The sequence below is a fragment of the Crinia signifera genome, chromosome 4, assembly GCF_055691185.1.
Source record: "Crinia signifera chromosome 4, ASM5569118v1, whole genome shotgun sequence".
NCBI lineage: Eukaryota > Metazoa > Chordata > Amphibia > Anura > Myobatrachidae > Crinia > Crinia signifera.
This window is the reverse complement of record NC_139220.1, coordinates 301,107,748-301,130,840: the sequence shown is the minus strand read 5'-3', so window position 1 is coordinate 301,130,840 and position 23,093 is coordinate 301,107,748. Positions and strand designations below refer to the sequence as shown.

At 48.3% G+C, this 23,093-nt stretch overlaps 1 protein-coding gene across 3 annotated transcripts in view; it reads left to right on the top strand.

The window, feature by feature from the left end:
• Positions 1-23,093, top strand: part of MAST1 (microtubule associated serine/threonine kinase 1) — a 101,778-nt gene that overhangs the window by 24,834 nt on the left and 53,851 nt on the right. For 2 of the 3 annotated variants that reach the window (XM_083185254.1, XM_083185253.1), the window contains exon 1: positions 13,666-13,793. The exons of the other annotated variant lie outside the window; for it this stretch is intronic. In XM_083185254.1, coding sequence (XP_083041380.1) covers positions 13,755-13,793 — 39 coding nt within the window. In that variant the 5' untranslated portion in view covers positions 13,666-13,754. Of the gene's footprint in view, positions 1-13,665; positions 13,794-23,093 lie in introns of those variants that run through there. 3 annotated transcript variants of the gene reach the window in all.

Below are 23,093 nucleotides of genomic sequence, written 5' to 3'. Positions count from 1 at the left end.
ATAGGGACATGTGCTGGACATATGAGGGATGTGGGGGCATGTGCTGGACATATGAGGGTTATAGGGACATGTGCTGGACATATAAGGGATGTGGGGGCATGTGGGGGCATGTGCTGGACATATGAGGGATGTGGGGGCATGTGCTGGACATATGAGGGATGTGGGGACATGTGCTAGACAAATGTTATTTTGTTACTAATAAAACTAGTGTTTTTCTGTTACTCTATTACTATTGATGAAAACATATTTCATTAACTATCAGGGGGTAACATATAGCAATTTAGGGGGCGCCAAAATTAGATTATATCTTGCCCCCCCCAACCTAAAAACGTTCCAGCGCCACTGTTCGCAACCCTAACAATACGCACTGTGGCGTAACAATAGCGCTGGCCAGGTGTGGGCGCCGGGGGTCTGCGGGAGCTATTGCTACACTGCCGCCTGCTGCCGCATCTGCTGCGCTGGGAGTGGACACCCTGGTCCGGCGCTCCCCTAGCTGGCACCTTATGAAAAATATCCTGAACAAAATGGCCGCCCCCTCAAAGCAGACAGTTTTTGGATGCAAGATGACGCTGCACCCCCTCTGTAATTATGATTTTATATTAATTTATATTATACCGTCATTTCTTTGCACATAGCCTCCCACATGTTGATCCCTGCTCCTCACTGCAGTGCTCCGATCAGGACAGGAATCACTTCCTGTCTGACTCTGAGAGCAGTGTCTTCTGGGCCCTCATTCAGCAACAGGCAGCCTCGCGATTGGCTGCCTGTTGCTATGCTGCAGCTGAGGGCTGACACTGACAGGAGTCAGGACGTCCTCTGTCCCCTGGCATGGATGGAGACATAGCACCCCGTCAGATCCGCGGCCATAGGTGTGTGAACATTGAGTATTAGGGGTGCACAGGCACCCCCTAATGCTGTGCCCAACCTTATGAACACCTCTGCCGCTAGCAATGCCAGCAATACCTTTTAACCAAAGACTTTTGCTTTTTAGAACTGTATTCCATTTAAAGAAGCATCTATCAATCAATTATGTGTGTTTTGCAGTGTTAATTGTACTAGACCATTGTCATATCTAGGGTTACCACCCGTCCGGGATTACTCCGGACAGTCCGGTAATTAGACCGGGTGTCCGGAGTCCGGACGGGTGCCGTTCCGGGACTATACATAGTCCGGGAATGAGTCCCCCTCTCTGCCCGCCCCGACCTATACCCTGGTTGAGAAAGCCGCCCTGTGTGCGGAGAAACACGTTCCATAAAGGACATCAAAGAAGTACACCCCTGCTGCCGGCTTATGTCTTTCTGCAGAGCCGACCTTTCTGAATCTATCAGCTGCAGACCCACATTACCTGCAAGGACGCAGTGACAGAGCGCCGTGGAAGGTAATCAACCTGACGCCTGCAAACGAAAGGAAGCAGCTGCTGCCGGGGCATTCCCCTAACACTGTCAGTGTGATTTCAGTGGAGACAGCCGAGCGGCAATAGTGGGGTGAGCTAGCGCTGTGGCGCACAAACTTCCAATATTGACTGTGCTTATTGTATTGCGCCGTGCAAACCGACATCAAGTGGAGGCAGGACGGACACTGTCACTGAGTCATCAGACAGAAGTCCTTGTCCTCCGCATGCACGGGCACCAACAGAACAGCGCCATTTGACACTGGTCCTTTACTTACCTTATAGTTCTGATTTGAGAACCACAAAATAAATCTGGACATCTGCCACTATATTCAGTAACTATATTGGGACCCAAATACCTCAAATTTGAGGAACCAATCCCCAACCTCTGGCCATGATTAATCCCCAGAGTTAAATCTAATGGTGCACCATTTGTGTGATTTTAAATGCATTGTATGATTGTTTTCTTGTCGTTTTATTATTGTGTTTTGTTTTAATAAATTGTCTACTTCTTGTTCACCCTTGAGCGCCCTGCAATCTTTTTTTCGTGTATTCTGCCCGCCCTGACCGCCTGGCTCAATCCGCTAGTTTTTAAAGTGAGAGCATGGTTGAGGTGCGCTGCAGCGTTACGCTGTGCAGCGGCGCCGGGCGGGTGTGGGTCGCCATGATTGCTGAAGGCAGCAAGGAGGTGGGAACAATGCAGGGCAGGCGGGGGGCGGCGCCGCGGAGCAGAGTGACCATTCACTATCAGTGACTGACTGTCAGTCACTCCGCCGCGGTGCTCGCTGGGAGGAGGGAGGCGGAGACTGAATGGACACACACACAGATAGTGTGTGTGTGTGTGTCACTGTCTGCCTTCAACTCTTTCAATCTCCCGGCTCCTCCTCTGCATTTGGCGCGCTGCCTCAGGGTGACACAGCCAGCTTCGTCGCTCTCTCTCTGACCGTCAATGACAAGGCAAGGCAGGCAGGCCAAGGTGAGGTTAGGACAGTCAGGAGCTCAGTCAGCAGCGGCTCCTCCACCCAGCCAGCCTCCTTCACCCTCAGCCACCCACCCTCCTAGGCTCCGAGTCCTGGCTTCACCATCCATCAGCTGCCAGAGAGGATAGAGCGCTCAGGTCAGCCACCCAGCCTCCAGGCTCCACCACCAGTCCACCACCGACCCTGGGCCTCTTAGAAGAAATATAAAGTATGTACTTACATCATTTATTTAAAAACAACAAATAGACTCCTTCATATATGATAAATACAATGGTTTATCACCTGAAGCTGTGTGGCATAACGTGTAATGGGCATTATGGCATGTGGTATACTATGGCATTTTGTACACTATGTAATGGGTGTGTGACGTGTAGTCGGCATTATGTTGAAAATTTTTGACGCGCGCCTACGGCACGCACTGTCTGTGTTATTCCTTCTTTACGAAAAACTTTTTCAGTCCTAGCATATCGTGTAATGGGCATTGCAGTGTACGTTGTAACATGTAATGGGCATCATGGTGTGGGGCATAACGTGTAATGGGTATTACTGTGTATGATGTAACATGTAATTGGCATTATGGTATGCAAAATCAAGAATGAAATTGAAGCAAAGGTTAAAAAAAATCAACATAAGGCGGGTCAAAGGGCGGAGCTGGGAATGGGGCATGGGCGGGGCAGTGGGTGTGTCAAGGGGCGGGCCACTGTCCGGGAATCTCTCAACAAAAAGGTGGTAACCCTAGTCATATCACTACATACCTGCGTCATCCATATATATTTCACAATGCGCCCATCGCATCGCATACCACTAATTAAGGTATACGATGGGATGCGATGGGACACGATTTCAGGGTTTTAAGGGCTGACTGTACAATTTTAATATCGCGTCGCATCGCATGCCATTTTCATACCCCCACTATCCACGTCGGCGTGGAGTTGATCCTATATCCCCGAAGCGTGGCTAGCGGACGCGGGGGACGCTGCTCTCACCACGCTTCTGGCTCGGTGGCTCGCTGCGCTCGCCACACTATATAAAATCAACTCCATGCCGACGTGGATAGTGGGGGTATGAAAATCTCGGAGGACGCGTACCACTGCGCTCGCCACAAAATGGGGCTGCATTTAACTTAGTAATAACCCATCAGAGTGGCTGTACAATGAAAAATCGGGTCTGGGCATGCATTTAACATAGAAATCACCCATCTGGGTGCCTGTACAATTAAAAATCGGGTCGATGCGACCCCATACAATGCCCTACAATGGAAATCGGGGGCGCCGTGATAATACACAAGTACCGAGACTTTTTATATTGTAGCGAGTGCCAGTAGTTGACTGATTGGCGGTGTTAGACACGCCAAATAGGTGGAGCTACACACACCACTTTGACAGTGCACCCCCTAATAAAATGTGCTGCGCACGCCTATGTCCGCGGCCCTCCGATCCACGTACCCACCCTTGCAGTAAGAGATAAAAAACCGGATATGGTGGTGCAAGTGGGCAGCGTTGCTGTCCCCGTGATCTTCTTGGGCTGCACCGCTTCCTGCTGCTGGTGCCGCTGCCGCTGCCTGTCAGTGTGAGAAGTGCAGAGGCGGCCGGCAGCAAGATTAACAAGGTCCCTCTCTGCACCTTGCTGATCTTGCTGCCGGCTGCCTCTGCACCTCTCACACTGACAGCTCCTGTACTGCATCCTGAACCCGGCACCCCTCGCAGACTCTGGCGGCTCTTGCTCCTCCAAGCAGTGGCGGTGGCTGCCGCACGGTGGCTACGCCACTGAATGCGATTAGCAACGCAAAGCGCAGCTCTCCCAATAAGAACTGCCCTTTGCGATCCCCGCCGCTGCTTGGACATCCGGGTCTGACTCGGGAGTCATTCTGCTCATTCACAGAGATGCTGGCAGCCGCGGGGCATGCTGGGAGGTATCTGTGTCGGATCCCTCACACAGCAGTGCTGCAGAGAGCCATTACCATAGCCTTCTATGATGTTACACCAGCTGGAGGTGGTGTAACCCTCCGCAGTGAAGCCCAGCCGGGAGGGGGTTTAATACATAGAAAAATGCTGTAAAAACCAAGAAAACAGTTTTGTTTTTTTTTAGTACGTCCTGCCTTATATCTTTAACGGGTTGTTGGTGATGTCCTCTGTCATCTGTACATCCAGCTCAATCTGAGGATATCATCAATGACAGCTTTACTCTTGGACAGGGTTGGACTGGCCCACAGTGGTACAGGTAGGCTCTACTGCTGCCCCCCTCCCGAAACCCAGCCGCCCACTTATTGGGTAAAATGGGTAGATCGGGTGGCCAATGATGTTATTTGCACTGTTTGAAATCATCATAGCTACGCCCCCTGCTGTGCCATGCTGGTAATCCCGGTATTGCACAGTGAGGGGTTGCTATGATGGTGCTTGTCAGCGTGTTACGCCCCTTCCCTGCCCACTGATCCAGGCCACCTCCCCTCCCACACCCCGCTCCATCAGCAACTGCTGGAAAGGGCAGCCAGAAAGTAGCCAACACACTTAAATATGGCCGCCTACCGATGCATGCCCCCCAGTGGGTCCTTCATGCTCCACACTGCTCCTGGATGTGGCACCCGACAATACGTTTTGTGTTTTAGTTTTTTCAAATTGCTGCCAGGTTGCTAAGTGACTGACAGGAAGCCGGCGTTTGTGGGTGGTACCCGCCCGTTATCTGGGAGTGTCAGGGAAAGCGCAGGCATTTGAGAAAGTGGAGAAAGTAATCTGATTTAGCTTCTGTATACTGTGTGCAATGATTTGCTTAATCCATTATATCACATAATTATAAATGACAAGTGTAAGCATTGTGCTGGTTATATCATATAACAAACGCCCCTCACCCCAGGTACCCCCCAGGTTAGCTAGCAACTGCACCAGCCAATGGATGGATAAAACCTGGTTACCGCTTGCCCTCTGTAGATGGGTCTCCCCTGTACTTGTTGTCATGTTAGATTGCTCAGTTTTCATTTTTCCCACTTATACTCAAACCCAGTGAACCACGACGTGCCCACATCACTCACATAAGCAGCCAGCTGTACCCGCTACATTTGTTAAGATATTCACCTACTTGTGGGAAAGGCAAATGCACATTCCAGCTGTCAGTCACGGAAAACACACCCATATTTACTGACAACAGAGGAAGCATATACCCCCCCCCCCATCCGCCAACATACTGATATGTCTATATGGCAGGAGGTCAGTGTGTTGTGCAGTAGTTAGGCATGGTGTGTGTGTGTGTGTGTATTATTGGGAGTGTGGGTGCAGATGCTGCAGGGGCCAGCAAGTTGCTTAGCTGCTGCTTGCGGTGTGACGTAACCACTTAGCAGCAGTGCCGAGAGTGGGGGGCAGGTACTCTTAACTTGGGCCTGTTCGAGGGCCCGCTGCCCCCCCCCTCTTTTCCCGTTGTACACAGTTTCACAGTCGCACAATTAATAATATTTGCTACCTCCCTGCATTGGCCACACAACCTCCCGTTACATGGGCCCGGAACAGCTGTCGACGACCCTGGAAGGTGGCCTCTGTGGTTGACATCACCAGGGCTCAGGAGGATTTCTGCAACATGGCACTTGAGTGGGAGCGACCACTGGAGATGGGTGGCGATGCTTCGGACCAGCAGCAGCTGTGGCTCGGACAAGATGTACTAACGGAATCGGTACATCTGTCAGACCACACTTTGGTCTACAGTCATTAGGTCGACCCCACTAGGTCGACTAGCAGGAAGGTCGACCTGACTTAAGGTCGATATGACTTAAGGTCGAATTTGCATAAAGGTCGACATGAGGAAGGTCGACATGGACACAGTCGACATGGACACAGTCGACATGGACACAGTTGGCAATGAGAATCAGACCCTCGCATCGCTCTCTTCGCTCGCAATGCTTCGGGCACGGTGGCTCGCTTCGCTCGCCACAGCTTTAATAACCTCCTCCACGCCCTAGTGGATGGTAGGGCATGAAATACCGCCTGTCGGCACATGTCGGCTAAAAAAAACAAAACATGTCGACCTTATGACCAGTCGACCATCCTCATGTCGACCTTTATGCAAATTCGACCTTAAGTCATGTCGACCTTGGCCCATGTCGATCTTAAGTCAGGTCGACCTTCCTGCCAGTCGACCTAGTGGGGTCAACCTAATGACTGTAGACCTAAGTTCATTCTAATAGATGACCGCCTCCGTACTAACGGCTTCAAGTAGAAAGCATAAAATAAATGACCAATGCGTTTCCTGAGTAATACGTACAGTACACTCCTGTGTGGGTGTACAGGCGGTCGGCGGATCACCGTACGCACAGCACGATGTGTTGCCCAGTCAATACAATATATCTGTGACCAACGCCACTCACAGATATCTCTGGTACACACTGTCCGATGGTCATGTCGATATATCAGCCGTTCAATCCAACAGCCGATATATCGGCCAGTGTGTATTCACTTTAAAGCTGTGTACGCACTGGAGCGACTTGACACCAGAGATGTCAGATAAGTATGTACGCTTAGCTATACGCCGATCAATATGTCGGTCAACACATCACCGCTGGGCGGACATCTGAATTTGCTCATCCGCCATTGACCTTAGTCCCTGCAGGTAGTATATGGACTATTGGTGGACCGTCCACACACACAGCCAGATGCGCCAATATATTGGGCATCATTCATATACATATCAGGAGTACACACCCACCAAAGCGATAACAATACATCAGCCGTTTGATACATCACCCAGCGTGTACCCAACTTAACTGTTGGAGAAGTTCCCTGATCCTGAGGTGGCAGTTACCTGAGGTGGCAGTTAAGGTGCATACACACTGTACAATTTTTTGACCAGTTTTGTGGAAAGACATTTCCACAGTGTCCTTGACGAAAGATGTTGATGAAAGATATTGACGACAGATGAACGACGAATGATGATGCGCATACCCGCCATTAAAGGTACATACACACTGTACAATTTTTTTGACCAATTTGGTTGAAAGACATTTCCATTGAACCCAGTGTCCTGGACGAAAGATGTTGACGAAAGACGAAAGATCTAGCTACAGTTTTTATAGGCTCTTTTTGAAAGATATCCAAATTGATCTGCACGCACAGTTGACAAACAATAGAGACCAGAGGGTGCTGCCATCTTGTATAGAGGGTGACATCTTGAGAGCAGCAGCAGGTTTAAAACATGGGCCAGATGCACTAAGCTTTGAAAGTGATAAAAAGAGAGAGTGATAAACAGCCAGCCAATCAGCTCCTACCTGCCATGTCACAGGCTGTGTTAGAAAAATGATGGTTTATACCACCATCATCACTAGTAGTAACCACCGTTGGAAGAGATGTTGACGGCTATTCCTACTGTGCACCACAAACCTTCTGCTGCTCAGTCACCTCCCACATGAGGAGGAGCCTCATTAGTGAGTGTCAATGAAGCTGGCTACACACAAGACCAGGCATGTCCAAACTATGGCCCTCCAACTGTTGTGAAACTACACGTCCCAGCATGCCTTGCCACAGTTTTGCTATTAGGGAAAGCTTAATCTATGGCAAGGCATGCTGGGATGTGTAGTTTCACAACAGCTGGCAGGCCCCAGTTTGGGCATGCCTGCACTAGGCCGACTACCAGGCCCATTTCCCAGACACTCCCAGAAACCGTCTGGTTACCACACGCAAACGCAGGCTTTTTGTCAATCAACTTGACAGGATTTTATTGCAGGATTGCCTTGGGCATGCATAGTACAGGTCTTACGCATATGCAGTCCATCGATTATCACCCTGCCTATAAATTTGAATAACCCCATATGCTGCACTGTGACCTGCCTGTTGCTCTCTGCAGGCAGCACCATGGACAGCTCAAGTACTGAGCTATGAGACAACAGGCCTGCTGCCCCTCCACTTTACATTGCATTTTCTCCCGTGAGTAACATAACTGTATATGCAGCAATGGCTATACAGCCAGGAACCCATATTCTGCAATGCTTTGTAACAGTTGCAGTCAGCATGTTGACACATATTGTGATGACGTTGTTAAAATGTTGACAACTTACATGTCATCAACTCCAAATTGACCAACATGTTCACAAAGTTGACATCGCAAATACCAGCAAGTGAAACGCCAACATCAGATTTAAGGCTAAGGACATAGGGCCTTATTCTAGTTCACTCTTTCTGACAAAATCCTTCTTAGATGGACAAAACCATGTGCACTGCAGGTGGGGCAGATGTTACTTGTACAGAGAAAATTAGATTTGGGTGAGTTATTTTGTTTCTGTGCAGGGTAAATACGGACTGCATTATTTTTACACTGCAATATAGATCTCATTTTGAAGTAAAACCCCACCCAAATCTAACTCTCTCTGCACAAGTAACATCTACCACACCTGCAGTGCACATCGTTTTGTCCATCTAAGAAGGATTTTGTCAGAAAGACAGAAAGAATGAACTAGAATAAGGCCCATAGTTACAGCCATAAATGCAGTTTTTTTTGCGACATTAGCTGCAGCCGCCAGTTTGGGGGTTAGACTTAAGGGGTGTACACACGGAGCAAATTTGTGCTATTTTCTAAGCAATCTGACTAAGATTGCTTAGAAAGTAAGCACAGATCTCTCTGTGTGTATGCTCCGAGAGATTAAATATCTCTTGCAAACTAAATCAGTGCATGCAGTCACAATCTAGTCAGATTGCTTAGCAAATGACTGCAAATCTCTCTGTGTGTACAGAATGAGAGCTACTGATCACAATCTCTCATTCTGAACCATTACCCGGCCTTTTTTTGCTTAAGCAAAATTGCTTCGCAAAATCACTTAGCAAAAATCTCTGCATGTGTATGCGCTCCCCATGGGAGATTTTGACACCAGCAAAATTGCTTAACATAGAGCTCTACGTGTGTATGCCCCTTTAGGGTAATTATAGGGTACTTACATCCTCAACCACTGGTACAGCTGCATCAACGCACCATTAGCTGTCAACAATTGTAGAACATTGATATTCAATCATGTGAGCAGCACGCCACAAGCCATTGGATAGTGTAATAAAGTATCAATAATAAACACTATCGATGGTCTGTATAGTATTGGCTGGAGCGGTGGGAGTCAACAATCAAACTTTTTGTTTAAACATTTATCTCATGTAAATAATACAAATAGGAAAAGGTAATCATCCCTTAATAATTACACATACAAGAGTCAGAAATGAGCTTCCTACGCACACATTCTTCCACCTCATGTTAAGGCCCCTGTCACTTCTTGCTGGCAGCTGCTCTCTGGTCATGTAGCACCTTTCTGTCCCTTATACTTTATGTTGTGGAGGTAGTGGTAGTAGAAGACTGGTAGAGAGTCTATTACCGGGCAGAGTAGAGAGTGCCAGAGGAGGAAGTGGGCAAGTCTTCAATGGGAGAGTGAGGGTGAGAAGCTTAAAATGGATTCTGTACGGGAAGTAGAGCCATAAAAATATGGATGTGCCCGGTCCTTTGTCATGGGTTTTGGATCTGTATCCCCTTCATTGTTTTGGATCTGTATTTGGTTTTGCCAAAACCGCCCTTGCGGCTTTTGGTTTTGGTATTGTTTTGCAAAAATCATAAAAACAGCTGGTTCTGTGAGAGGAGATAAGTATGCAGCAGTATTAGCAGTATATTTCTATAGGGAGAGGTGGCTAGAGATGAAGGCCAGAGAGTAAAAGGTTGCTATAGACCAGGTGGGAGATGACAGGGGAATGAAGAATACTGCTTTCAAACCAAAACTCTGGGTCCAAGCTGGGTCACTGAACACAGGTTTCAAGCCATGTTACAGGGATTCACACTGCAGGCTGGACCCAAGTTATTGCTGGGGCTTCTCCTCTGGCCACGATTTGAGATAACATCGTCTCCAAGCACCGATAAGCCATCTGTCCATACAGTGTTAGCAGGACCCAGGTTCAGCCAGTTCACACTGCCCCTATCCCGGGTTGTCCGGTGTCCAAACCAGTTTCCTGCTGTTCCTGGCTACACAGGTAATTAGTCTCCTATTCAGATGTACTTGGCAAGGGGCATCCCCTTCTCTACACGTAGGGTAAGGAGGTCAATCCTGGGTCATTTTATCAATCCCAAAATTTGGGATTGAAAAAACTGTTTATCCGGGCATTGGTCTCCTGACATGGCACAGCGTTGGGAACTGCTCAGAAACAAACCTTTAGTGGGCAGATGGGGATGGGTGGGGAGAGCGGGCGGGCACAAAGGGATGAAATGCGCATTTCAATCCCAGGAAAAATTGGCCTAAATCCCGGGATCCTGACTATCCCAATCCCGATATTGGCATCACTAACGTAGGGTAAGTATTACACCAGCCTGAGATGGCGCTATACCTGCTGTTCCTGGCTGCACACCTAATTAGCCACCCGATCAGATATTCTTGGCGTGGGGCATCCCCTTCTTTGCACCTAGGTCACTACACCAGCCTGATATGGTAACTATAGGGCTAATTCAGCATTGATCGCTAAATAGAGAATTCAGAAATCAAGCTGTTTTGGACGGCCAGCGCTTGCGTACCATCCACTTTGCACATGCGTAAGAGAAAATGCGTACGGATCATAAATGAATTCTCCTGGCAGTTTGTCTGGCAGGAAGCCGGCATTTGGGGGCGGTAACTGTTTTCTAGGAGTGTCAGAAAACTCACAGGCACGCCCAGGCGTTTATGAGGAGGGTCTGTGACATCATCGATGACCACTTCCACCCTGTCTCAGGTGCACATTATTGGAAGCCTCAGAGTTACTCACGTTTGCACAGATGGGCAAAAGCTGTTTGATGGTTTGGGAATTGCGTATGGATTTGTGTGTGGATCGTGATTAGTGATCCATTTGCAATTCTTTTTCAATTTACCAAGGGTTCGTTTTCTCTTTCTGTCTGGGGGGTGACTTTCTCCTCGCAGCCTACTGCAATATCTCACATCCATGCTGAATTAGCCCCTGTATTTGCAAGTTTTACCGCTTGAGCAATGATCACAAACCACACAACATGCTAGAGACACGGTCACTTCCGGAAAGCTGCGATTCCTGAGCGGTAACCCATGTAGCAGTGATAACACATACTTTCCACAGAGAAATCTTCTTGTAAGAAATATTCTTGTAAGTGGAGGCTCCGCCTTCCAATCGGCGCAAAGAGAGAGCCGCTGGACTTGTGGTGGGCCGCAAGCCGGGAGAGGCAGTGCACGCATGCGCGGTGCATGAGTGTGTGCATGCGCATCCCCAGCTTGTGCGCGTGCGACAAAATGCCAGGGCCAATTCGGCGGCCCAGTCCATAGCTGGTTCAGTGTATCACAGTACAAGCTCTGCTACATATTAGATTGTAAGCTCTGCGGGACATGTTTCTCATTTCAATGCTCCATCATCTGCATGTATTGTACTGAGGTCTAATATATATATATAACAGGGCAAGCTCTACTGGTCATTGTAGAGGGCCTGATTTTGGTTGACTTGGTAAGCTGCTCTCCGAGCGCTGAAATGTCGCCCGCTGCACGGACCTGCAACATCAGTCCCTGGGACGAATACGCTGAGGGCCGAGTCTTACTGAATTAGGCCCAGAGTGTGCGTTGTATATTGTTCACTGGTACATGGTCTGTACACATGGGGCCCGATTCAGACCTGATCGCTAGGCTGCGTACATCCGCTGCCTAACGATCAGGTAAACAACGCCCCACTGAACGCGCGCCCACCCCGACACCCGAATCACAGCACTACGCTGCAAGTGGATGTGTACGCTTACACACCTGCTCGCACGCGGCTGCGCAGATGCAACATCATTTGATGGGTATCACCATCGAATTATATTTCCTCGGTTCGTTATAAGTCTGCCAGGACCTGCTGGTCATCTGAGCGCTCTTCCAGATGAATTTGGGGGCGGGCTGCTGATGTCATGTGATGTCAGCCGCCCACTCTGAGCAGGCAGGGGCAGCCTGCATTCCGATGGGTCCGCCCAGCGTTTCTATGGGCGCGCCCACTGTTTTAGTGAGCACGCCCATGAAGCGCCAGGTGCCCCCCCAGAACTCCCCCTGCCTGTCAATCAGGCAGCGAGCACCCTGGCTAATGAAATATTTGCTGAAGGCGATCACTGTGGGGTTTACACATGCGCCTGCCATCAGGGACTGGGATGAATTTGGACCTGTACGAACAGGTCTGAATGGGCCCCATAATACTAAAGTCTGTTGGTCATTAGAGTGTTAGCTTTGCAGCCTAGGACTCTGCTCTCGCTGGTTCATTGCCTGCATGGGTTATTATTCTGATCGGTGCGGCCGGATCCGAATATGCGGCCAGCACCGTGCGTCCTAAACCCCGCCTTCCATACGGATCGCCAACTCCGTTCGTACGCGGTAAGAAGCTGGCCGAACGGACCGCACGTGTATTTCTCATGAATACACCTCCTCCATCTCAGGGAACCTCCCCCATCATTCGATGGTCGCAGACCATCGAATGCAGGACCGAGTGGCCAGGCAGCTCCCGCAACCTCAGACCACACGGGCATTTCTCCGTGCAAAAGCAGGGATCTGGGCGGGCAGCTGACATCCGGCATTGTCATATATCCGCCCCCTACACGTGTGTCACGGCCGCATTACCATACGTACGCCCAGCGTTTGCATGGGAACGCCCATGAAACGCGGGGTGTAAACATATGGTAATGAGCCCAAACAGCCCTTCACGCCCCTCTCCACCCCCTGTTCGTAGTGTACACATTTCATGCGGAATTTGGACGTGCGTCCCGTTCGCACATGCGCAGAGACGCCTCTGCACATGCGCAGACACAAAACATCGGCGGCACGAACGCACGCGGATATTACCGCACCAACCAGAATAAGGGCCTATGTTACAGTATGTTCCCTTGTCCCAGGGGTTCCTCTTGTGTCTGCTGAGTGCACTGCTGACCCCATCACCCTACATAATCCATCCCGCTGCAGCCACTTACCATATGTCCGGCGGCCTGCAGACAGCAGAGCGTGGGACACAGAGAACTGTCACTCTGTCACAGCCGGCTGTTATTATTATCTGTACCATGTTCTGTCATCTAGAACCGGACCCAGCTCCCCACTGATATACAGGACCCCCAACCTTTACCTACACTCCCCCCTTATCCTGCCCACCCAACATATCTCCCACTGCTCAATATTCCCGTTATTAGCTGTGCCCTGTCCCTCCTTGGTGTGTTTACCTGCAGCATATATCTGTATCTGCCCTGTGGGTTTGGTCAGTGAGTGTCCTCTCCCCTCCCTCTGTGCTAGTAAAGGTAGCGTAGCCTTTTGTGTTGATGTATTAAAGTGGAGCTGTCTGCCAGCCTCCCTCCCCTCCCTCTCTTCTCCTCCCTCTCTCTCCTTCCCTGCCTGTATCCCTCTCTCTCCCCCTCCCTGTCTCATTCTCTCTGTTCCGCACTCTCCATATGACATGGATGATTCTGCCATCATCAGACGTAGAAGGCTGCAGGTACAGTGCTGGCTTACGGTCTCTTCTGTCACTGATTTTCCCCTTTCTTCATTAAGTCTTCTGTCTCTTGGGGGATTTTTCTGTAATGCTCCATCACCATCATCTCTCTCGCGGCATGTCATCACTGCCACTGTATAACACTGTCCTCACCCTCCCTCCTGCCTCCCCCTCTCACCCCTCCTATCACTGCTTATACCTATATATATAATGTAACGTGAGCACAGTAAGATGTTTACGTTATATGCCCATCTTGTATACCCACATAGCTTCTGCCACTCCTTATCTCCTCCTATTACACTATATACACGTCCCTATATCTCCTCCTATTACTCCATATATCCTTTCCCTATATCTCCTCCAGTTACTCCATATATCCTCTCCCTATATCTCCTCCTATTACCCCCATATACCCTCTCCCTATATCTCCTCCTATTACCCCATATACCCTCTCCCTATATCTCCTCCTATTACCCCATATACCCTCTCCCTATATCTCCATCTGTTACCCCATATACCCTCTCCCTATATATCCTCCTATTACCCCCATACACCCTCTCCCTATATCTCCTCCTATTACCCCATATACCCTCTCCCTATATCTCCTCCTATTACCCCCACACACCCTCTCCCTATATCTCCTCCTATTACCCCCATACACCCTCTCCCTATATCTCCTCCTATTACCCCCATACACCCTCTCCCTATATCTCCTCCTATTACACCATACACCCTCTCCATATATCTCCTCCAATTACCCCATACACCCTCTCCCTATATCTCCTCCTATTACCCCCATACACCCTCTCCATATATCTCCTCCAATTACCCCATACACCCTCTCCCTATTTCTCCTCCTATTACCCCATATACCCTCTCCCTATATCTCCTCCTATTACCCCATATACCCTCTCCCTATATCCTCATATTACTCCGATATACCCTCTCCCTATATCTCCTCCTATTACCTCATATACCCTCTCCCTATATATCCTACTATTACCCCATATACCCTCTCCCTATATCTCCTCCTATTACCATATATACCCTCTCCCTATATCTCCTCCTATTACCCCATATACCCTCTCCCTATATCTCCTCCTATTACCCCATATACCCTCTCCCTATATCCTCATATTACTCCGATATACCCTCTCCCTATATCTCCTCCTATTACCTCATATACCATCTCCCTATATCTCCTACTATTACCCCATATACCCTCTCCCTATATCTCCTCCTATTACCATATATACCCTCTCCCTATATCTCCTCCTATTACCCCATATACCCTCTCCCTATATCTCCTCCTATTGCTCCATATACCCTCTCCCTATATCTCCTCCTATTGCTCCATATACCCTCTCCCTATATCTCCTCCTATTACCCCATATACCCTCTCCCTATATCTCCTCCTATTACTCCATATACCCTCTCCCTATATCTACTATTACCCCATATACCCTCTCCCTATACCTCCTCCTATTACCTCATATACCTCTCCCTATATCTTCTCCTATTACCCCATAAACCCTCTCCCTATATCTCCTCCTATTACCCCATAAACCCTCTCCCTATATCTCCTCCTATTACCCCATATACCCTCTCCCTATTTCTCCTCCTATTACCCCATATACTCTCTCCCTATACCCCCTCCTATTACACCATATACCCTCTCCTTATATCTCCTCCAATTACTCCATATACCCTCTCCCTATATCTCCTCCTACTACCCCATATACCCTATCCCGATATCTCATCCTATTATCCAATATACCATCTCCCTATATCTCCTCCTATTACCCCATATACCCTCTCCCTATATTTCCTCCTATTACCCCATATACCCTCTCCCTATATCTCCTCCTATTACCCCATATACCCTCTCCCTATATCTCCTCCTATTACCCCATATACCCTCTCCCTATATTTCCTCCTATTACCCCATATACCCTCTCCCTATATCTCCTCCTATTACCCCATATACCCTCTCCCTATATCTCCTCCTACTACCCCATATACCCTCTCCCTATATCTCCTCCTATTACCCCATATACCCTCTCCCTATATCTCCTCCTACTACCCCATATACCCTCTCCCTATATCTCCTCCTATTACCCCATATACCCTATCCCGATATCTCATCCTATTATCCAATATACCATCTCCCTATATCTCCTCCTATTACACCATATACCCTCTCCCTATATTTCCTCCTATTACCCCATATACCCTCTCCCTATATCTCCTCCTATTACACCATATACCCTCTCCCTATATCTCCTCCTATTACCCCATACACCCTCTCCCTATATCTCCTCCTATTACCCCATATACCCTCTCCCTATATCTCCTCCTATTACCCCTTATACCCTCTCCCTATATCTCCTCCTATCACTCCATATACCCTCTCCCTATATCTCCTATTACCCCATATACCCTCTCCCTATATCTCCTCCTATTACCCCATATACCCTCTCCCTATATCTCCTCCTATTACCCCTTATACCCTCTCCCTATATCTCCTCCTATTACCCAGGGTTGCCGACTTTTTAAATCTCCTCTCCGGGAGAAGCCCGGAGAGGAGACATTCAGCAGGAGTTTGTGGGGGCGGGGCTTGAACGTGACGTCATTAAGCCACGCCACATGCTTGAAAATAATCCGTTTTGCATATCTCCGTGGAGGGGGCGGGGATAAAATGACGCGATTATGACACTTTAGCCTCCTCCCCCTCATCGGAGATAAGCATATCGGGTTATTTAAAAGGTGCGGCGGGGGAGTTTTAGCCGCGATCAGGGGGGGGGGGGGGGGGGAGCGGGGGTCCCCCAAAAACCGTGAGGTTTGCCCACCTTTCCAGGGGACCGGGTGGGGGACCCGATTTTCGGGACCCTCCCGGCTATTCCGGGAGGGTAGGCAACCCTGCTATTACCCCATATACCCTCTCCCTATACTTCGTCCTATTACCCCATATACCCTCCCCCTATATCTCCTATTACCCCATATACCCTTTCCCTATATCTCCTCCTATTACCCCATATATCCTCTTCCTATATCTCCTATTACCCCATATACCCTCTCCCTATACCTCCTCTTATTACCCCATATACCCTCTCCCTATATCTCCTCCTATTACCCCATATACCCTCTCCCTATACTTCCTCCTATTACCCCATATACCCTCTCCCTATATCTCCTCCTATTACCCCATATACCCTCCCCCTATATCTCCTCCTTCTACCCCATATAGCCTCTCCCTATATCTCCTCCTATTACCCCATGTACCCTCCCCCTATATCTCCTCCTTCTACCCCATATACCCTCTCCCTATATCTCCTCCTATTACCCCATATACCCTCTCCCTACATCTCCTCACATTACCCCATATACCCTCTCCCTATATATCCTCCTATACAATGCATGTAATCTGGCATTAAGTAGTGAAGTATGGGACTATGATGATGTAACAATGCCTCCTCACACCCCCCCCCCCCCCCCAACCTGTTGTAAGGCCACACCCCTCATGATGGTGGAAACACATGCTCACAAGCCCAACACCCCCTTGCCGTGGTGTAACTATAATTTTGCTCCCCCCAGCCCCAAAAAATTATGTTGCCCCCCCCTTACACTATACACTAAACACCTTAATGCCACTTACGCTATACACCGCACACCGCAATGCATGTTACACTATACACCACACTGTAATGCCAGTTACACTATATGCTGCACACCGCAGTGCACCTTACGCTATATGCCACACACCTGATAAAATGGATACTGCCCCTTACATTATATGCCACACACTGTAATGCACCTTACACTATATGCCTTACACTGTAATGCACCTTACACTATATGCCTTACACTGTAATGCACCTTACACTATATGCCTTACACTGTAATGCACCTTACACTTTAAGCCACACAACCTAACACCCTTTACACTATACGCCTCACAAAGTAATGCAACTTACACTATACGCCACACACCGTAATGCCCATTATAAATTACACCACACACCGTTATGCCACTTACACTATACACCACACACTGTAAGGCCACTTATACTATACGACACACACCGCAATGCACCTTACACTATGCGCCACACACCATAATGCCAGTTATACTATACACCACACACCATTATGCCACTTACACTATGCGCCACACACTGTAATTCCCCTTACACATTACACCTCTCACCATAATGCCCATTACACATATTATATATCAGGAGTAGCTCCAGTCCTCCAGAGCTACCAACAGCTTTCCATGCCGCGAGTATAAATACCATATACTACACAAACACAGACATAAAAGGATATGGAGGCTTCTCTATATACTTACTATGGGCAGCAGCTGCAGGGGTACAGGTGTATGCACTCCTGTCCTTGCCACTGAAAGACCTCTTCTTTCTAATAATCAGCAGTATTTCTATCATCTGCTCCTCGTCTGAAGGGGAGGAGCTGATAAGAGTGAGTGCAGTGAGTGGACTTTGGGAGGGCAGGGGACAAGGGGGACATGTGCTTCATGAAGGCTGCTGCATTCACCCAACAGCCAGCCTGTGCCCTCTCATCAGTCTGTTAAGCCCCGCCCCTGGCAAGATCCAGCTAAGCCTCGCCCCCCTCACAGAGCCTCTGCATGCCAGCTGAAACATAGAATTTGATGGCAGATAAGAACCACTTGGCCCATCTAGTCTGCCCCTTTTTTAAACAAGATACCTCAAACCATATTTGATCCTTATTTCTTTGTAAGGATATAAATATGCCTATCCCAAGCATGTTTACATTGTTCTACTGTATTTGCCTCTACCACCTCTGATGGGAGGCTATTCCACTTATCTACTACTCTTTCTGTGAAGTAATTCTTCCTCACATTTCCCCTGAATCTTCCTCCCTCTAGTTTCAGTGCATGTCCTCGTGTTCTGCTGCTCCTCTTCCTGTGAAGCAAATTATCTATTTAATGGACAAATCCACGTGTACTGCTTGTGGTGCAGATGTAACATGTGCAGAGAGAGTTAGATTTGGGGGGGGGGGTGTACTTCAAACTGATGTCTATACTGCAGGGCAGCATGGTTTTGTCCATTAGAGAGAGAGGGTGAAATGTAATAGGATGACAGATTCAGAATGTAAGAGATTTGGTAAGAAATCTCCAGGTTTTTTTTAAAGCGGCAATCATTTACACTGCAAAACCAAACTGGTAAAATGATTGGCGCTTTAAAAAAAAAAAAAAAAGTCTTTCACTTTCTGAATATCTCATCCTATTAAATTTCACCCAGAATTTTGCGATTGAACCAGAATCATGTCCCCTGTATTGCGACATGGGGCAGTCGGAAAAGGTTTTACGTAATGTATAAAATCCTCCTCCTATTACTCCATATAACCTCTCCATATACCTTTTCCTGTGACAGCATATATAACCTATCCCTTAGGGCCAGATATATGAAGCTTCAATAAGTTTTAAAATGCACTTTTTGAAGCCTGGTACATCTGTCCCTAAACATCTTCCTAGTACTCCATATAACATCTACCTATTGGGTCCATGTACTAAACATTGGCTAGAAATACAGTTCCAGCCAATCAGCTCCTAACTGTGATGTCACAGGCTGGGATTGGACGATGACAGGGACTGGTACTATATCTCCTGTTGTACATCACATTCCCTTGCTGCATTTCCTGTCTGGCATTTGTACCATTTTCTTTAAATGTAGCATCTTTCCGTTATCCTGTATCTGTTGCTAGGAAACTGCTACATCATAACATGCCACCAGCCTGCTGCTTTGCATTTTGGGTCTTGTAGTTCTCAATTGTCTCATGGTGTGATAAGCTTGCTGGGAGAAGGCTGGATGCGTTGTATTTGCAGTTATTGTTCTGAGCTGTTTTCTATATATATATCTCTATATCGCTCTGGTTTGTGATTCGGATATTCCTGACCTCATCGGTGCAATGTTTATGTATGTGCTGGCAATGCATTCTGGGCACTGATATGCCACAGCTGGGTTTGTGGAATACATTCAGGCTATAACCGTGGATAATGCAGCAGGAGATGGGTTTATGCTTATGTTGGAATAATTGCAGCATTATAGGAGTTGCTAAGCAGAGGCTTTCTTACCTCCCAACAGGGGCCCTTACACACAGAAACAAATGCCCCACTTATCTCACAACTGCTATGACCATTGTCGGATGTCTCAGGGCACCTATGGCTCTTCAGCTGTTGTGGAACTACAAACACCAGCATGAAAACAGCAGCACCACATGAAATGTTATTCCACAGGTGCTGAATGAAATATTGGATCAGATCTAATCCCGGTGAAGTGATAAAGCGATGATAACGCAGCAGCCAATCAGCTCCTGTCATTTTTCAAACCTAGCCTGTAACGTGACAGTTATGAGCTCATTGGCTGCAGCGCTATCACCTTCCACTTTATCACTTCACCAGGATTGATACCTCTGCCCATTGGGTGTTAAAAACACATTCGCCTTTGACTAATTGACCAGTTTTTTTTTATTATTATTATTATTATTATTATTATTGGGAAATAACTCTTTGCATTTCTTAGGCTTTTTATAATTGGAAAATAAGTAATAACCAGGAGGAAAAGCAAGTAGGACAGCTTAGGCTATATAAATTATTGCATTGGCCATGTGTTAAAGCAGGGGTGTAACTAGATCAGGGTTGCCTACCCTCCCGGAATGGCCGAGAGGCTCCTGACAATCTGGTCCCCCTCCTGGCCCCCCAGAAAGGTGGGCAATCCTCCCAGATACCACCACGCGGCAGCGTTATAATTACCGATTTGCGGGTTTTCAGTAATAGGGGCGTGACTAACTATGCAAATCATGCCCTTTTAGCCCCACCCCTCCTCGCAGACCCACAAATTGTGGGATTTGCATTACTGGGGGCGGGGCTTGATGACGTCTACATCAGGCCCCGCCCCAAGAAGTGCTGCTGACAGTCTTCTCTCCGGGGTTCTCCCAGAGAGGAGACTTTAAAAGTAGGCAACCCTGAGCTAGATATTCTTAGGCCCCGGAACAAATATTTGTAAGGGTTTCTATATACCAACCAATGGTGATACATGTATATAACACGTGTAACCCAAGCAGGGAAGATGGGCCCCATAGCACCCCCATGTATCTATGGTAGCTATGCCCTTGGTGAAAAGAAATGCGCATGAGCAAATCCCGACCATCATGGCTGGGACCGATTCGGATCATTATGAGCAATGCCGAATCGGCCGATAAGTCCCAGGTCCCAGACTGGTAGACTCAGACACTAAGTCCCAGGTCACCATCTGATGGACACAGACACTAAGTCCCAGGTCACCATCTGATGGACGCAGACACTAAGTCCCAGGTCACCATCTGATGGACGCAGACACTAAGTCCCAGGTCACCATCTGATGGACGCAGACACTAAGTCCCAGGTCACCATCTGATGGACGCAGACACTAAGTCCCAGGTCACCATCTGATGGACGCAGACACTAACTCCCAGGTCACCATCTGATGGACGCAGACACGAACTCCCAGGTCACCATCTGATGGACACAGACACTAACTCCCAGGTCACCATCTGATGAACGCAGACACTAAGTCCCAGGTCACCATCTGATGAACACAGACACTAAGTCCCAGGTCACCATCTGATGGACACAGACACTAAGCCCCCGGTCACCATCTGATGGACTCAGACACTAAGGGGTAAATTTACTGACGTGTGAGGTTTCAGAAGTGGCAGGTGGTGCCGATAGCAACCAATCAGATCATCTTATTTCTAAAAACTCCCACTTTAGTCTCAGGCTGATGGACACAGACACTAAGGGGTAAATTTACTAAGATGGGATGTTGCCCATAACAACCAATGTGTTATCTTTTAGAAGGGGCAAAAAAAATACGATCTGATTGGCGCAATAGGTGTAAATGTATTGAGATTGGACTACTAAGTCCAGGGTGATTCACGGCGACTGATAGACTCAGCATTAATGATGGGAAATGAACCAGTGCATATATTACATAGATTATAACATGTATGTTTATTTGTGCTAAACACCCCCCCCCCCCACATTATGTGGTCAGTCGCTGCTGTGTCCGAGCTCTGATTGGAATCCCTCTTGCACCCCGATCCCCTCCCAACAGGAAATTGTGGGGCTTGCGAGAACTACCACCTTCTAGTTTAGGAATGAAGCGGTACCCCTACTAGTGCAGGGTTGCCTACTATTCAGTGGCGCAACTAGGAAATATGCGCCCCCCCGCGCCGATTTTGGCAGCGCCGTAACCATAGCCCCGCAGACCGGCGCCCACACTTACTCAGCGCCTCCCCGCCACAGCGGGGTCTGTGAGGCTATAGTTACGCCACTGCTACTATTAAAGTCTCCTCTGCCTTCAGCAGCACTTGGGAAGGGGGGTGCCTGATGTAGACGTCATCAAGCCCCACCCCCAGTAATGCAAACCCACAATTTGCATCTTTAGCCCGCCCGCTGCGAATTGCGGTAATTTACTGCTGCATTCAGGGGGTGCCGCCGGTAACCGGGAGGGTTTCCCACCGTTCCTGGGGGCCAGGAGGGGGACACGATTTTTGGGAGCCTCCCTGCCATTCTGGTAGGGTAGGCAACCCTGCTGTACTAGTGTAAAGCTGGGCAGACATCTGAACGACCAGCTTGTAATCCGGATCATGTCACAATTCCCCGGCAGCTTCCCAGACACACGATACATCTATGTGTGTGATTTCACATACAATCTACCGTAAGATCTGCAACTGCCGGCATACTGGTCGTTAGCAGCATCTTCAGATCTTACATGCAGCTCATACGATCTGAGGATCCACCTCACAACCCGAGGGGCCGCGTATTGCACCTAAACACCTCACGATGTGCACAAAAAAACCCCCACACAATGCTTCGCACGACCCGTCGAAATCATGCATTCAGGCCTGAAATCTTTCTTATGTTTGACCAGCTTAGGTGATCCACGTTCCACCTCAGGGGTAATCGTAAGCAGGAAACTTTTCTGAAATCTCCTTTGCTACGTTTTACGCTGGTACTTTTTATAAAAAGGATAATAAACTGGCTGGAGCGTATGAACCCTGCAGCAACGGAATGCATACAGATGACAGGCGGACAGCAGGCGGACAGCAGTCAGACAGCGGCAACCTGATGGTTTAGTGCTGGCATGTCCAAACTATGACCCTCCAGATGTTGTGAAACTACAAGTCCCATCATGCCTTGCCACAGTTTTGCTATTAGGGAATGCTAAAACTTTTGCAAGGCATGCTGGGATGTGTAGTTTCACAACAGCTGGAGGGCCA